This window comes from Bombyx mandarina, chromosome 09, assembly GCF_030267445.1.
Source record: "Bombyx mandarina strain Sakado chromosome 09, ASM3026744v2".
In the NCBI taxonomy this organism is placed as follows: Eukaryota; Metazoa; Arthropoda; class Insecta; order Lepidoptera; family Bombycidae; genus Bombyx; species Bombyx mandarina.
Window position 1 is genome coordinate 14,382,152 of NC_143216.1, and position 16,539 is coordinate 14,398,690.

General features: G+C 42.3%; 1 protein-coding gene across 2 annotated transcripts in view; it reads right to left on the reverse strand.

The window, feature by feature from the left end:
- Positions 1-1,982: 1,982 nt before the first annotated feature.
- Adamts-1 (A disintegrin and metalloproteinase with thrombospondin motifs 1) overlaps positions 1,983-16,539 on the reverse strand; it is a 76,713-nt gene continuing 62,156 nt past the window's right edge. Inside the window, exons 14-17 of one of the 2 annotated variants that reach the window (XM_028170071.2) lie at positions 7,200-7,322; positions 4,947-5,051; positions 3,375-3,507; positions 1,983-2,965 (exon numbers count right to left, since the gene is read on the reverse strand). In XM_028170071.2, the coding sequence (XP_028025872.2) occupies positions 2,675-2,965; positions 3,375-3,507; positions 4,947-5,051; positions 7,200-7,322 (652 nt within the window). In that variant the 3' untranslated portion in view covers positions 1,983-2,674. The remainder of the gene's footprint in view (positions 2,966-3,374; positions 3,508-4,946; positions 5,052-7,199; positions 7,323-16,539) is intronic. The other variant, XM_089730068.1, reaches the window with a different exon arrangement.

The window sequence follows — 16,539 nt, forward strand, 5'->3', positions numbered from 1 at the left end:
GCACTTAGTCGGCAGATGTACCACGAACACAGGCCGCGCGAACAATGGCCGGGCTAACAAAAGCCGGGCGAACAAAGACCGGGCGATCGAGTGGACGATGAGCACGTCCGCACGTGACGGGTGCCTCTATCGGAATCTGAAATGAAAATGTGGCTGGTAAGAGAGTGTTAACTATGGATGTGGAAGGATATAGAGGAAGAGGTAGACCTAAGAAGAAATGGATGGATTTCGTAAAATACGATATATAAGAGGGGAGTGAGTGAAGAAATGATATATGATAGAGTATGGAAGTAGAGAGCATGGAAGGAGAAAACATGTAGCGCCGACACCAGGTGACTGGGAGAAGGGTAGGAGAATGAATTAGATTTAAATATGAAGTAAAGAAACTAACAGCCATCTATGTTAATGGTTTTTACCAATTCCTATTCAATACGGTCCGTCCAACATCTTCCATAAATAGAAATTAATAGAAAATTAGAAGTTAATTGAATTTATAAAACGAATCTTTATTTATGTATTATATACAGAATTTAAAAAAATACGTAAAATACAAAAAGTATATTAAATAAGGGAACGCATTTTGAACTGTTACTGTATGTAATTGCTATGACTACCACGGGTGCTAAGGATGATAATCCACATAGCCGCTGGTTGAATTTTTTTTTATGTAATCACATCGTATGATCCTCCGGAAATTATGGCATATCAAAACAAAGCCTTTTTTGTAGATCCTTAATTATCGATAGTTGAACAGAAAAAGCTCGTAGATCTGAAATAATATGAGAAGTAAATTTTCGATTCATTCCCAAATCAACTCTCGATTAAGCGCTTGTTAAATACAAATTTAATTACAAAAAAAAAAGAGTTATTCGCATCTTTTCACTTTTTTTACGAACAAAGGGGAAGAGGGTAAATCTTTAAGTCGGGTTTTTGTTTGATTATTATGCCTACTTAAGGTACCCGAGATCAAGCAACGATGCTTGAGGAGCGTTTCAATTTATAAATGGTATTTTTCGTTTAGAGGTCCACTCTAGTTAAGGGCCTTGACGGATGATAAGGAAAATTGGGTGTTTTTTTACTCACAAGAATTCGTAATGAAATACAAGTTAATGTGTCCCGAATCATTATTTTTGCGTTCTTTTGTTTTTCCTGTCCGAAATTGTTTCTGAATTTAAATTATGTGAAGTGAAAATTCGTTTAATGTTAGTTTTAGTTCGAGAGCACCGAATGTCTCGAAGAAAAGGCGATTTTATCGCTGACGGCTATGTCCTTTTTTATTGCCCTTGTAGACAGACGAGCATACGGTCCACCTGATGGTGAGTGGTTACCGTCGCCCATGGACCTCAGCAATGCCAGGGGCAGAGCCAAGCCGCTGCCTAGCGCTTAATACTCTCCACAAGCCTCGTTTAAAGAAGGCCATGTCATAGCGCTCGGGAAACAACGTGGAGGGGAGCTCATTCCATAGCCGGATGGTACGTGGGAAAAAAGTCCTCTGGAAACGCACTGTGGATGACCGCAGTGGCTCCAGGTAGTATGGATGAACTCTACTCCGATGGCGGGCGGTGCGATGGTAAAAACGAGACGTTGGTATCATCTCAAATAATTCCACAGAGCACTCCCCATGGAATATGCGGTACAAAATACTGAGGGAACCGAAGTCTCTCCGCAGACCCAGAGGTTCCAAACTCTCCGTGAGAATGGCATTATCGACAATCCGGACGGCTCTCTTCTGTATGGAGTCAAATGGAAGAAGCTGGTATTTGGGAGCCCCGGCCCAAAGATGGGAGCAGTACTCCACGCGAGGCCGGACTTGTGCTTTATAAAGCAAAAGCCTTTGTCCAGGCATGAAGTACCGCTTCGCTCTGTTGAGGACTCCCAGCATTTTGGACGCCAACTTGGCTTTGCCATCCAAATGACTCCGAAATTGGACATCGCTGGAAATGTCCGGCAAATAACCGGTGATTGAAATAAAAAGTCGTTCATTTCTAAAGTAGCTCTTTTATTATGGTGAATTTGTAGTACATAATTATGGCACTTTGTTCCGTACTTCATGTTCGATATAAAATTACTTCTTAAAATCTACTTATAAATACGAAAAACAACAGACGTACAAAATACTGGTTATGCTGACATGGAATCTTTTATTCTTAACTAAATAACAAGAGACCATAGTTTAAGGCAACGTTTGAAAATACTCGAATAAGGTTTTTTTAATCATAAATGAACAATAAAACCCAGTTGGTTAATAATTATTTGAAAAATTGTAGTAGTAATACACAGTTGTGGTTATCAAAATAAACCATACTATTTTTATAAGTAATCGATTAGTTCCAAACGCTACCTTAAGAAAAGGATAGAAATAACGCTTTGAAACTATGGGCCTCAGTATATTGACTATGACCTTTAAAATATATAAGAATACTATGACATCATGTCTGTGTACGAATAAATTTTGCAAAAATGTACAGTTTTAGAGTTATGTTTATTATAATTTATTCAATAATGTGGACCTTTAAAAGATATGTTGCATCGTAAAATCTTTTGAAAACATTCTAGCATATAACGAAGTTTACGAACCTACATTATAACCGGTTCGGTTTCTCGGTTCAGCGTAGTCCTAGAAGTTTGATAAAAACGCAGTTTCTACCATTAAGTTAAACAGAAGCGTCGCTTCTCAGCCGTACCGTCTGTGCTGACGGCGGTCTGCGTCCCTGCAAGCGTTACAGCAATATTTCCTGAACGGCGGCACCTCGCAGTTCCGGTGCAGCTGTTCCAGTGTGAAGAGCTCGCAGTAGTGCGCGTGGTCGCGTTCCGGGCACTGCACTGCGACTCGCAATGCTGAAGGACAACGCCGGAGTCTGCAGCGCCGGCGTCGCTCGCGCGGCTTCGGTCCGCATAGTAGCTCGTCTGACGCCGGACACGTGAGCGGACGCCGGGACACGCCGCGTCCGCACGACGCCGAGCACTGCACGAGATACAAGGTACAGTCGATGACGTCACCGGCCCGATCTTAGTGCTCTCACTAGAGACACGACTGTAACTATACTTGAGACCTTAGAAATTATATCTCAATGGGTGGCGCGTTTACGTTGTAGATGTCTATGGGATCCAGTAACCACTTAACACCAGGTGGGCTGTGAGCTCGTACATCCATCTATGCAATAAAAAAATAATAAAAAATATTTCACTGGATTGGTACACCGCGCGTAATTCGTTTCCAAATGATTCTTGTCCACTTGATGGTTGTCTGGAAGAGATCGCTCTTAGCGATAAGACCGCCAATTGTACTTTTTTGTATTGAATGTATGGCATTGTTTATTTTTATTTTTTGGTGTACAATAAAGAATACTCTCTCTCTCTCTCTCTCTACTTACAGGAGTCCAGGGTTGCTCCCTCCAGTAAACAGGGCAGGGGATACGGTTGCAGGGCTGGCGATGTGGCGGCTTTAATGACGAGCACATGACTGGTGACACGCTGTGTTTGATAAACTCTCTCCTCGATAGCATGCTGTTGATAAACATTTCACAATTGTAATTTTTTAATACAAAACCAATCCCTTTTGCTTTGTATAAGTAGTGACCACGTCGAGTAGAGTCTGTATCGAGTTAAGCGTAGAAATCATTATCTTAAAGTGTTTTTTTATTCCTCCTTGGTCCTTATGAAACTGGAAAGATATGATGACTTTTATAAATAATTAGAAAATAAAAATATATATTTTAAACTAGCTATTACACGCCGCTTCGCTAGGATTGATTTAAAAATTAAAAAAACTCGGGATTTGTGTTTTTTGTTTTGTATGAAATGGTATCTTTTATTATATTTCGTCTAATCTAATATAATAAGTGAAATTGATTTTATAAATTGAATTTTTTTTTCATTTTAATGTCAAGAAAGATATTTATTTATGTATTACTAGTGGGCCCGGCGAACTTTGTTCCGCCACACGGTTTCTTTCAAACACATCAACCGGTCAACTTCAAAATTCTACTATAATTAACCATAGAATAGGTATATTACGTTTAGCTGTCAGTTGCGTTTTGTTATACCACGTTTTATGTCACGTCCCATGGGAACGTGATAAAAATCCTATGTCCTTCTCCTGGTTTTTAGCTACCTCCTCACCAATTTTCAGCCAAATCAGTTCAGCCGTTTTTGAGTTATAAATAGTGTAACTAACACGACTTTCTTTTATATATATAAAATTTATATATATATTAAATTTATCATATGTTTTCAAAGGTCAAATAGTGTTAAAACGTGATCTTAGACATTTACGGGTCATAGTCGTGAAACTATTTAAAGCGTAAATAATTACAAAAGCAATAGAATAAACCTGAAATTTAATCGTAAAGGTGCAATTAAAATAACGTTTTACAAGAGGGGAAGATTCTAGAGACTATTCGAACCGTCGGGTATTTTATTGTACAATTAATAAAATGAACACGAAATTAAAACAATAAATTTGTTTTAGCTCTGAGGAAGTCATGATAATCTCTATGCCTGGGTTCCAAAGATACAGAACAATACAAGCAAAATTTCGTTAGACATAATCGGGATGTTGTATTATTGTTTTAATAGCATTATTAGCATTATTGTTTTAAGTCAGACTTGTTTCTCTTTAGTAAGTGATAATATTATATATTTTTTCTAATTTCGGTAAATGACTGTTGTTACTCTTTGGAACTGCAGGAAATGAGTATTTACTAGTGGTAGGACCTCTCGTGAGTCCACCACCCCTCCTATTTCTGCCGTGAAGTAGTAATGCGGTTCGGTTTGAATGATGGGGCAGCCATTGTAACTATAATGAGACCTTAGAACTTATATATCAAGATGAGTGGCGCGTTTACGTTGTAGATGTCTATGGGCTCCAGTAACCACTTAACATCAGGTGGGCTGTGAGGTCGTCCACACATCTAAGCAATAAAAAAAATTACAGATTTCAGTACCTTGCGTTTGATGGAACACAGAACAATTGTCTTTCTTGAACACCGTTGCTACCGCATGTCGAGCTGCATTCTTCCCAGTCGTCAGAAGTCCACACAAATTCACAACTATGACAACAAAACACATAACAGTTTATTTCTTGTTTTAATAAATATGTAAAGTATTATCGTTGAATTACATTATTATCCGGTCCAGAAAAAAATACTTTATCGATCAATTTGCATTTATCAAGGTTACATTCATTGTTTTTAGGAGTGGAAAAGTACCTTCCTCATATTATTAATACATGCAAATTGAGGCAATTTGTCTCGTCCACAATTAAGACATCTGCAGATTCCTCAATGGTATTGTTTTAATATATTCATATAATTTTATTTTAGTTTAGACGTTGATAAATTAGATTGTGATTATTGAAGATTTTGATTAATGTATTAAATTATTTTTAAGATGAAAACCTTGGGAAATTATTTTAGGTACCGAAACAAATCGCGGACGGACGGCACGTGAGGATATGCCGGCATGCCTCTAAATTACGTGCCATTTTATTAGAATCTCGATGGCAGATTTACCTTCAAGAAAATAAATTGTTTAGTCGTGGATTAGAATTGTGGAATGTGACTATCGATAATTGTTTCTTAGAGAAATGAGTAAACTTTGCAGGCAATGAATGATAACGGCTATCTAAGAAGTCAAAGCTTTTATCTTATCACAAATGAATAAAACCTATATAGTATTTGAGATTAACTAGATGTACGTGATGAAATTACGACACGAAATAAAAAAAAAAACGATGCAAGAAAAATAATTATAACAAGAAGCGAATATAATTAAGAAACACATTATGTTGTTGTAATAAGAAAAACATTAGCTTTCTACAAAGTACATTACAAAACATAATATTTTGAGTGATGCCCTAAATTTATACTGTTTCAAGTGTTTTTTTATTTTTTTTATTGCCCTTGTAGGCAGATGAGTATACGGCCCACCTGATGGTGAGTGGTTACCGTCGCCCATGGACTTCAGCAATGCCAAGTCTAAACTAGTATTATATATTTTTTAATAGAAAATCAAATTTGCTTCCGCTCTCTTGTCTATTTTAATATTGAGATTGAAGTGATAGTATTTATCATAAATTATATCTAGAAATGAACTATTTTATTAATAAATCTGAAAACAGTGCTAATTCACTTTAAAATTTATTTAAAAGCTAATTTGCTCTACTATATATTTAAGTGTTGTTTTTATAGTTATTTGACGATGCAGCTATTTAAAAGTGTAATATTTTTTTTTATTCTGTCCGTTTCTCAGTTTTGCTTAGATGTCCAACAGAAGCAGTAAAATTCGCAACTTATTTAAATAACAAATTGGAGTTGTCCTTTATAAGAGCTTTATCGAGAATAAATAATAGCACTCAACCTGATGAATTTTAATCGAAAAGCCTCTTTATCGTAATGGAATAATTTTGTATTAATTTTGGGCGTGAACGTTAATATTTAATATGTCAGTTGGTTCGATTCGAATTTGGATTTCGGGATGACATTTCTGAGTTTTAGTTCGCGGTTATAGTCTTTCAACGTATATCGGTAGGGATGTTAGAATCGTTTTTCTTATACCTTAGACGGGCATATAAGTTCACGCCCCATCTGGTGTTAAGAGGTTATCGGAGAACAAAGGCATTGTGTGCGCTGCCATCTTAAGACATAAAATCGAGACGCGTGACTGCTACGCGGCAATAGTAGGCAAAAAAATATTTTCGTTTTGATGTCAAATATACGACATAAAAATTATACAGTATAGTATATACACACAGTACATACTATAGTATATATGTACATATATACACATTAATATAGTACACTAATATCTCGAGCGCTAAATATCTTTAGTAAAGCTGCAGATACCGACCTGGTATCGAGCCGCGTTATACTATATTAGTCCTAGGATGTTATTAGATTAATTATATCGAGGGGTGAAAAGCTATTTCGTTAAAGCGACATTTCGCTTAATACGCGACATATATCTTTGTAATTAAACGTGCGTTTTATTTGGTGTTAGAATTAATAGTTCGATGTTTTTAATTGAACATTCAATTAAGTTTTCTCCATTTAAAAAGCCGCAGAAGTATTTTTGGTTATAATATTTTTTCGAAATTTTAAACTTTAAATGAAAGCTGCAGAAATTTTGCTTGAACGAAATATCCCTTTCTAAACCAAATAAGCCTTTCACTCCTCCATAATCTATTGAATAGTGATTACCTGTGTGTATTGCATGATTCGTATCTAGGCGGTGGACATTTCTGATCTCGATGACACTGGGCTGTTATCAAACGCACACCGCCACCGCAGGACGCGGAACACGGACCGCGCTCTATCGACCACCTAAGCCAATAGATAATATATACTTCTTCTTCTTCTTCTTTGTCGTTTCCTCATTACTGAGGGTCGTGACCACCTTGGTCCAGTTTTTGCACCAGCTTCCGCCAATGTTGCCTGCATTCGGCCTGCTTAATGACAACGGACGAGGCACTGGCGACCGAACAGTGGCGAGATAACCATATCCCCAGCTGGACAACCAGCTGGATGAGGCTGCAGCGGCCTAGGGGGCTAAATCCCCTGTAAAAAGTTCTGGGACGGAAAGGAATGGGAAGCTACCGTTACTATTTTTCCCAAGAAAACCACCATATATACACATATGTTTAAGTAATATCACTATCACACTACACCTACCAAGGTTCATTTCTGCACCCCCCCTAAGGTAGACTGTTAGAGAATGCCTATGGCATTAAGTCCGCCTTTATACTGTCTAGTATATAAAGTTAAAAATAAATAAATAATTGAATTTATTAATTCTTAATCGAATATGTCGCTCACGCGGACACGAGCTACGGTAATACCACCCCGATCACCTTGCTCGGCGAATATTGATTTTCAATACGAGAATATTTGTCACGCTCGCACGGATCTGTACTATAGACGCGCCTACTTATGCGAAGGGTGTGGGTGAAGTCAAAGCTTAATAAGCAGGTATCATATGTAACGGCCGTCTGGTGTAGTGGTAAGTGACATGGTCACTACACAAGGGGGTTGCGGGTTCGAATCCCGCCCAGGGAAGATATTTGTATGATAAATATAAAATGTCTTTTTCAGGGTTATGGATGTATATTATATATATGTGTATAATAAAAATCTTACATTTATTTCCGTTATCTGGTACCTGTAACACAAGCTCTTTGCGAACTTAGCACGGGACCAGTTATATATATCATAAGCTATTGTGTTTTTTTTCAATCAGATATATTATATGGAGATTAATAAATAAATATAAACTAAATAGAAGTACACAGACAGGGTCAATCGAATTAAACGTTTGAGTGGATAAGTTCGATTTCATTAACGCGAGGCTCAGTACTTGGCACTAAGAAGGTTCGAGAAAAAAAGCTTTGCTGGCGGAGATGAAAATAACAATGATGGATCATATCTGATTATCATAATCTTAGATTGCATTGTTTAGATATGTAAGTAATTTTTCAAAACCGTTTTTTGGACGAAAAATATAAAAGTGACCCAAAAAAACTGTTTGCAAAGCAGAACGCGTCATGAATGTTAAGCAAAATTTTCAAGTTGGCCCAAAATTATGAATTCTTTTCCTTTTTGACAAACTGAAATTGTAATTATTTATTAAAGGTCAACGAATAAAGTTATGGCATGATTGAACTTGACCTCATAATTCGTTAGTCTTACTATGAAATAAATTTATTCTTTACTATTACTACATACTACTGCTACTACTACTACTACTAAACTATGGTTATACTATACTAGCTGACCCGGCAAACGTTGTCTTACCATAAATAATAGGGATAGAAAATGATAAAATTATGAAAATTACTATTAAAAAGCAAGGGTTGGTGATAAAAAAGTGCAAATTTAGAGTTGTATGTATTTTTTGATGCAATATAATAAATAAATAAAATATCAAAAAACTAAAAAAAATTTTTTTGGGGTGAACACCCCTTATCACTTAAAGGTTAGAAAAATAGATAGTAGCCGATTCTCAGGCTTACTGAATATGCATAAAAAATTTCATGAGAATCGGTCAAGCGGTTTCGGAGGAGTATGGGAACGAACATTGTGACACGAGAATTTTATATATTAGATATTCTAGAGAACAAAACTTTAGAAAAACTTTATTTTCGTCGAAATTGTTTTATTTTACATACGTTGAATGCGACAATTCTCCGCACGAACCAAGAAAACTGTTCATATTTATAGTCCATTTCCTTCCGTTCTAACGAGAAACGTTCTGCCTATTCCGGCGTAGAGATCGGAAACTATTTAGGAGAGCACACGAGCTAGTTCTTTCGAGTTTATTTTAGGGGTCGTCTCAAAGGCAGAACTTTGGAAGGGCTTTATAAATCGCTCCAAGTTTCAAGACTCCACGCGACTGATTTATCACACGAAGCGCATGCACAAACTATATTCAAGTATATATAGTTATATCGAAACTGGAGAAATCGTATTTGCAAAGTCTATATTGGGGCTTTTTTATTTTTTTTTATTGCTTAGATGGGTGGGCGAGCTCACAGCCCACCTAATGTTAAGTGGTTACTGGAGCCCATAGACATCTACAACGTAAATGCGCCATCCACCTTGAGATATACGTTCTAAGGTCTCAGTATAGTTACAGCGGCTGCCCCGCCCTTTAAACCGAAACGCATTACTGCTTCGCGGCAGAAATAGGCAGGGTGGTGGTACCTACCTACCCGTGCGGACTCACAAGATGTCCTACCACCAGTAAAATGTTGCGTAGACTAGTTTTTGTATATTCGCTGAATTCGAATAGTTAATATTGAATGGTTTTGTTGTAATGTTTATCGACTAATAAACTAAAAAAACACTAGTCGATGAGATCGTTAATCGATCTAGTACAATCAAAATGTCCTGTGTATCTATTTATGCACCCATGCACTTTAGAAGTCACACTTCTATGATGTAATCGAATTTTAAATCTACTCCAGTATTCACTAAATTTATTTATTCATTCATATTTATTTCTACTCATATATAAATTTTGTGGTACCGTTTTCACGAACACGCTAAAAAGACCACTAACTACAGAAATGTTTTATGAAACAATGTTACGTCATCGATTAGCTTCATAATAATTTGAATAGTTCAAAACTATTTTCCTAGAAGGTGGAAATTTCAGATATTACTTTTATGTTCGCGACGAACATCAAACTTTTACGTCAAGTAGATCTCGATTTAATTATATAAGTTTGTGAACTAGCGTAGCTTCAAAGGCAGGCTTCTAATCTAATTATATTAATATTGTGAAATGAGTGCTTTTAGTACACTGAGCCATTGAAGCAAATGTGTCCTACTTAGAACAATTATAATACAAATTTTAACTTGCTTTTATGTTTGTTAATCGGTATTCGTTATTTGAAGGCTTTTTTAGTTCAAAACCGATTTTAATTATCCATGTTTTTATTTTGACAGACAATAATTTACTGTACAATGCGTATAATTATAGATTATTTTATAGCATCATAGTGTGTGCGGCGTTATATGCATGTGCTGTGTGTGTTTTGTATATGCATACGACGCTTGGAAGGCAAACGTGGCTAAGCGATAATAACTGCTTTATACATAAATGATAGGCAATAACCATATTCGATGCGCAAAAAAAATTTAATTCTAGGTCTATTAAAATCATTTCAATCCTACAGCTAGATTCGTTAAAATAGATTTTTTTCAGATATTTCAACTTTAAATTAGTCTACTGTAAAGTTCACGCTTTGTCGCTTAGTCACGTTTGCCTTTCAAGCGTCGATATATACTTTTCTCAATCAATACCACACAGCTCTATTTATATACATTTGATGGACTGATAGAGAATGTCTTAGTCATTAAGCTTAGTTAATGTACCGTTTGTGTTTATATATAGTTAAATAATAAGAGGCTCTATTGCACTGAAATAAACCTTATTCTACTGTTGTTTAGTATTCATACAGGACACTATTTAAACATTGTACATATATTACGAGAACACAATATTAGGCACTTAATGAATATAATTTTTATGAAGATCAAATATGTGCCTATGACGCCGAGAAAGCCTTTCAAAATACTTCACTCACTATTACGTCCTAAAGAGTAAATTTATTTAGGTGCCTATTAAATTCCAGCTATCGAAATATAGATCTTATGACTGCCAGTTCTGGTTCATTTTAGCTAAAACGAAATCCAACTTTGCGTTAATCCGCATTTACTAATCTCCATCAATATTCATGGTGTTTAAAATTTGAGTATTGTTTCCATTAGCTGATTAGTTTATTACTGAACGTACTATGTCCCCAAAGGACACACCGGTTGACCCGTAAGTCTCTAACAAAATATATTAAGTAACAAGATCTTACATGAAAAGTATATAGCCCCGCTCACTTCGTACTACCCGACTACTAATTCCCCTTAATCTATTGTTTGTATGTTTAGAATTAATTAGGCTTTTGTTTAAGTGATAACATACTGTGCAGGACGAAATAGGGTTTTAAATAGTTTTATCAAACAAATAGAATTAATATAGTTCATAAGTAATTACGTAACATAAATGTATAATCTTAAGTTATTTTATAGTCAATATGTTAGTGTATCAGATCAGAGAATGTAAATAGACCAATAGGAACGATTTGTGGAGCGCTTTCACTACGGTAACAGACAGATCAAGGGACCCCCGAAAGTGGCGCGTCGATAGCGCGTCGCGAGATGGGGTACTGAAATAAATATAAAAGGATGGCCATTTATAGGCAAAAACACAGTTCCGATCGCAACGCTGTTGAGCCCGGACGCGTTTTCCTGAAAAATTGTCGCTGCTGTCGCGATTGTGTGTCTAGTTTGCACGACATCGTCGTTGTCGCTCTGATCGCGACTTTGTTTTGCATTCCGGACGCTCTGTCGCTGGCATCGCGACCTTGATTCAGAAAAGCGTATTTCGAGTTCGTAGTTCTGCAATCGAAAACGACAACTCATTATCATTCATTCATTCCATTTATTATATTTAATTATCTTATTCGGCGTGCAAAACAGTCTTTTTAAAGACTGAACCCCCACTGAGATCACCGCTTGTTGTGGCACTCACAACCCAGTGGGGCCCCACTTGCCCAACTCTCCACCCCAATCCCAGCTGACTGCCGTTCTCACGGCATAGGCACTCCCCCCCTTGTAGCTGGTAAAGCGCAGGGGGTGAACTCCTACTCAGGGGACTCGCCTTTCGGCGAGTGTGCCTTAAGTCCCGGGGACGCCCCCCCCGGGCAAACCAAGATGTGCGACGATGACGACCCCGCGATGTTCGCGAAGTTTGTCCGGGAGTTCTGCCCGGACATAATATCGAAGTTCCGGGCCTATAAGGCCAACCAGAAAGCGTCCCACGTACCGGTCGCCACCGCCGCGATTATCCCCGACTCGCCGATGTCGCCCCCCACCCCCGCGCCCGCGTCGATCGCGTCTTCCGAAGCCGGCTCCGGCTCCGACTCCGAGTCGGAAATGGAGTACGAGTCCGCCGCGAGTCCTCAACCGGGAACCTCGGAAGGGTTCACCACCGTCGCGCGCGGTAAAAAACGCGCCCGCGCTGTGGATCCGCCCACGGCGCCCAAACAACCAAAGGCCGCGAACGCCTCGCGGCCTAAAACCGTAATAACCCCGGACTCCCCTCGCCGCGCAACCCCGTCGCCGCGCCCCGGGCCCGCGCCCGTCCGAAAAGTTCCCGCGCCGCCGCCGGTCATCCTGCGGGAAAAATCTTCTTGGGATCGCGTATCCCTGGCCCTTAAGGCCAACAAGATAAATGTAGTCCATGCGAGGAATATTCCGCATGGAATACAAATCAAAGTAGAGTCATCCGACGACCATAGGTCCTTGACAGCATACCTCCGCAAGGAACGCATAGGTTATCACACCTATGCGCTCCAGGAGGAGCGCGAACTCCGCGTCGTAGTACGCGGAGTCCCAAAAGAGCTCAACGTCGAGCAAATCAAAAATGACCTGGTAGGTCAGTCCTACCCCGTCATAAGCGTGCACCGGATGCACAGCGGGCGCGACAAATTCGCGTATGATATGGTGCTCGTAGCACTAGAAGCCACACCGGAGGGCAAGAAAATTGCCTCATGTCTCCGCACCGTGTGCGGCCTATCGGGGGTCACCGTAGAGGCCCCCTACAAACGCGGCACTCCCGGGCAGTGCCACCGTTGCCAACTCTATGGCCACTCCGCGCGTAACTGTAACGCGCGACCGCGTTGCGTGAAGTGCTTAGACGATCACGCGACCACCGACTGTTCGCGGGTCAAAGAGACCGCGACGGAACCGCCGAGCTGTGTACTCTGCCGTAAGCAGGGACACACGGCCAACTACCGCGGATGCCCCAAGGCTCCACGGAAGCGCCCGGCAAACGCGCCCCCCAAAACCGCTGGCCCAAGGACTTCGGCGCCCCGCGCGCCGAAACCGGCTTTCGTACCGGCTCCGGTGCCCACCGTCTCCGCGTGGGCGAAACCGTTGCCGTTTACGAAGGCAGGAACGATACCGGCACCCCAACCGCGGTACGCGCCGCAACCTCTACTCGCGCCGCGCCCCGCCCCCGCGCCCGCGCCCGGTCCCGCGCCTCGCCCCGGCCCCGCGCACTCAAACGACTTCACAATTATTCGCGACTACATCGCCGCGATAAATATTGACCGCATGCGTGCATTCGCCGACGCCATGCGCAGAGCGGTCACGGCCGAAGACCGCCTAAACGCGACGTTCGAGTACATCGACGTCATCGAGTCCGTCCAGCGCACGCTGGTTTGATTACCGGTAATCAATGGCGTGCAACGCGAGATTAAAACCCCATTCTTTGAAGTTAGCATTCTACAATGCTAACGGACTCGCGCGTCAGCGCGACCAGGTTTATGAGTTTCTACGTGACAATCTCATTGACATCCTTCTGGTGCAGGAGACCTTCCTAAAGCCCTCGCGTCGCGACCCCAAAGTCGCGAATTACGTCATGGTTAGGAATGACAGACTCTCCACCCGCAAGGGCGGGACTGTCATTTACTATAGGAGGGCCCTGCACTGCGTCCCTCTCGATACTCCCTCGCTCTTACATATCGAGGCGTCAGTGTGCCGCATCGCGCTGACGGGACACCAGCCGATCGTCATCGCATCCGTATATCTCCCTCCTGACAAACCCCTCCTGAGCAGTGACCTCGAGACACTGCTCGGTATGGGGGACGCGGTCATTCTGGCAGGCGATTTAAATTGCCACCACACTAGGTGGAACTGCCATCGCACGAATGTGAACGGTAGGCGTCTCGACGCGTTCATAGACGACCTCACATTCGAAATATTCAACCCCCCGACCCCCACGTGCTATCCGTACAACGCCGCGCGTCGTCCGAGCACAATAGATCTGGCACTGCTGAGGAACGTAACTCTGCGCTTGCGCTCCATCGAGGCAATGTCAGAACTCGACTCAGACCACCGACCTGTCGTCATGCAGCTCGGTCGCCCACTCAACCGCGAACCAGATACGAGGACCATGGTGGATTGGAAGAAGCTGGGCACGTGCTTAGCTGACACCGCTCCACCAATCCTCCCTTGCGGCCCGGATTCAACTCCATCCCCCGAGGATACCGTCGAATCCATAAACATCTTCACTGATCACGTCTCGACGGCGATCATAAGATCCTCGAAACAAGTCGATGTGGAGGACTGCTTCCACCGCATCAGACTTTCCCCCGATCTTAGGGACCTCGTTAGAATCAGAAACGCGGCAATCCGGGCCTACGATCGATATCCCACGGATTCAAACCGGACTCGGATGCGTCGCTTACAGCGGGAGGTCAAATCCCGCTTAAGCGACGCCCGAAACGAAAACTGGGATAGTTATTTAGAAGAACTCGCGCCCACTCACCAAGCATACTGGCGACTAGCTAGGACCCTCAAGTCCGAAACTATCGTCACTATGCCGCCTCTCGTACGCCCCTCAGGCCAACCACCGGCTTACGATGACGATGACAAGGCAGAGTTGCTGGCCGATGCACTGCAAGAACAGTGCACCACCAGCACTCAACACGCGGACCCCGAACACACCGAGTTCGTCGACAGGGAGGTCGAGCGCAGAGCTTCCCTGCCGCCCTCGGACGCGTTACCCCCCATTACCACTTCCGAGGTTAAGGAGGCGATCGATAGCCTACAACCACGGAAAGCTCCCGGCTCCGACGGCATCCGCAACCGCGCGCTAAAACTGTTACCAGCCCAACTGATAACGATGTTGGCCACGATATTAAATGCTGCTATGACGAACTGCATCTTTCCCGCGGCGTGGAAAGAAGCGGACGTTATCGGCATACACAAGCCGGGCAAACCGAATAACGAAACCGCGAGTTACCGCCCCATCAGTCTCCTCCCGGCGATAGGCAAATTATACGAACGGCTCCTTCGTAAACGCCTCTGGGATTTCGTATCCGCGAATAAAATTCTTATAGACGAGCAGTTTGGATTCCGCGCCAGACACTCGTGCGTCCATCAAGTGCACCGCCTCACGGAGCACATCTTACTAGGGCTGAACAGGCGGAAACCCATTCCGACAGGAGCCCTCTTCTTCGATATAGCGAAGGCGTTCGACAAAGTCTGGCACAACGGTTTGATATTCAAACTGTATAACATGGGAGTGCCAGACAGACTCGTGCTCATCATACGAGACTACTTGTCGAACCGTTCGTTCCGATATCGAGTCGAGGGAACGCGTTCCCGGCCCCGTCACGTCACAGCCGGAGTCCCGCAAGGCTCCGCCCTCTCCCCGTTACTATTCAGTTTGTATATCAACGATATACCCCGGTCTCCGGAGACCCATCTGGCGCTCTTCGCCGATGACACCGCCATCTACTACTCGTGTAGGAAGAAGGCGTTGCTTCATCGACGACTTCAGACCGCAGCTACCTCCATGGGACAGTGGTTCCGGAAGTGGCGCATCGACATTAACCCCACGAAAAGCACAGCGGTGCTCTTCAAAAGGGGTCGCCCTCCGAACACCACGCTGAGCATCCCCCTCCCGACTAGGCGCGTCAATACCCCCGCCCCCGCCGTTCGCCCGATCACGATGTTCGACCAGCCCATACCGTGGGCCCCGAAGGTCAAATATTTAGGCGTCACCCTCGACAGTAGGATGACATTCCGCCCCCACATCAAGACGGTACGCGATCGTGCCGCCTTCATTCTAGGACGTCTCTACCCGATGATATGTAGGCGAAGTAAAATGTCCCTTAGAAATAAGGTGACACTCTACAAAACTTGCATACGCCCCGTCATGACCTATGCAAGTGTAGTGTTCGCTCACGCGGCCCGCATACACTTAAAATCCTTTCAAATCATTCAATCCCGTTTTTGCAGGATAGCCGTCGGAGCCCCGTGGTTCGTCAGGAATGTCGACCTCCATGACGACCTGGACTTAGAGTCCATCAGTAAGTATCTGCAGTCGGCGTCCATGCGCCACTTCGATAAAGCGGCACGACACGAGAACCCTCTCATCGTGGCCGCCGGTAACTACATTCCCGATCCTGCGGAC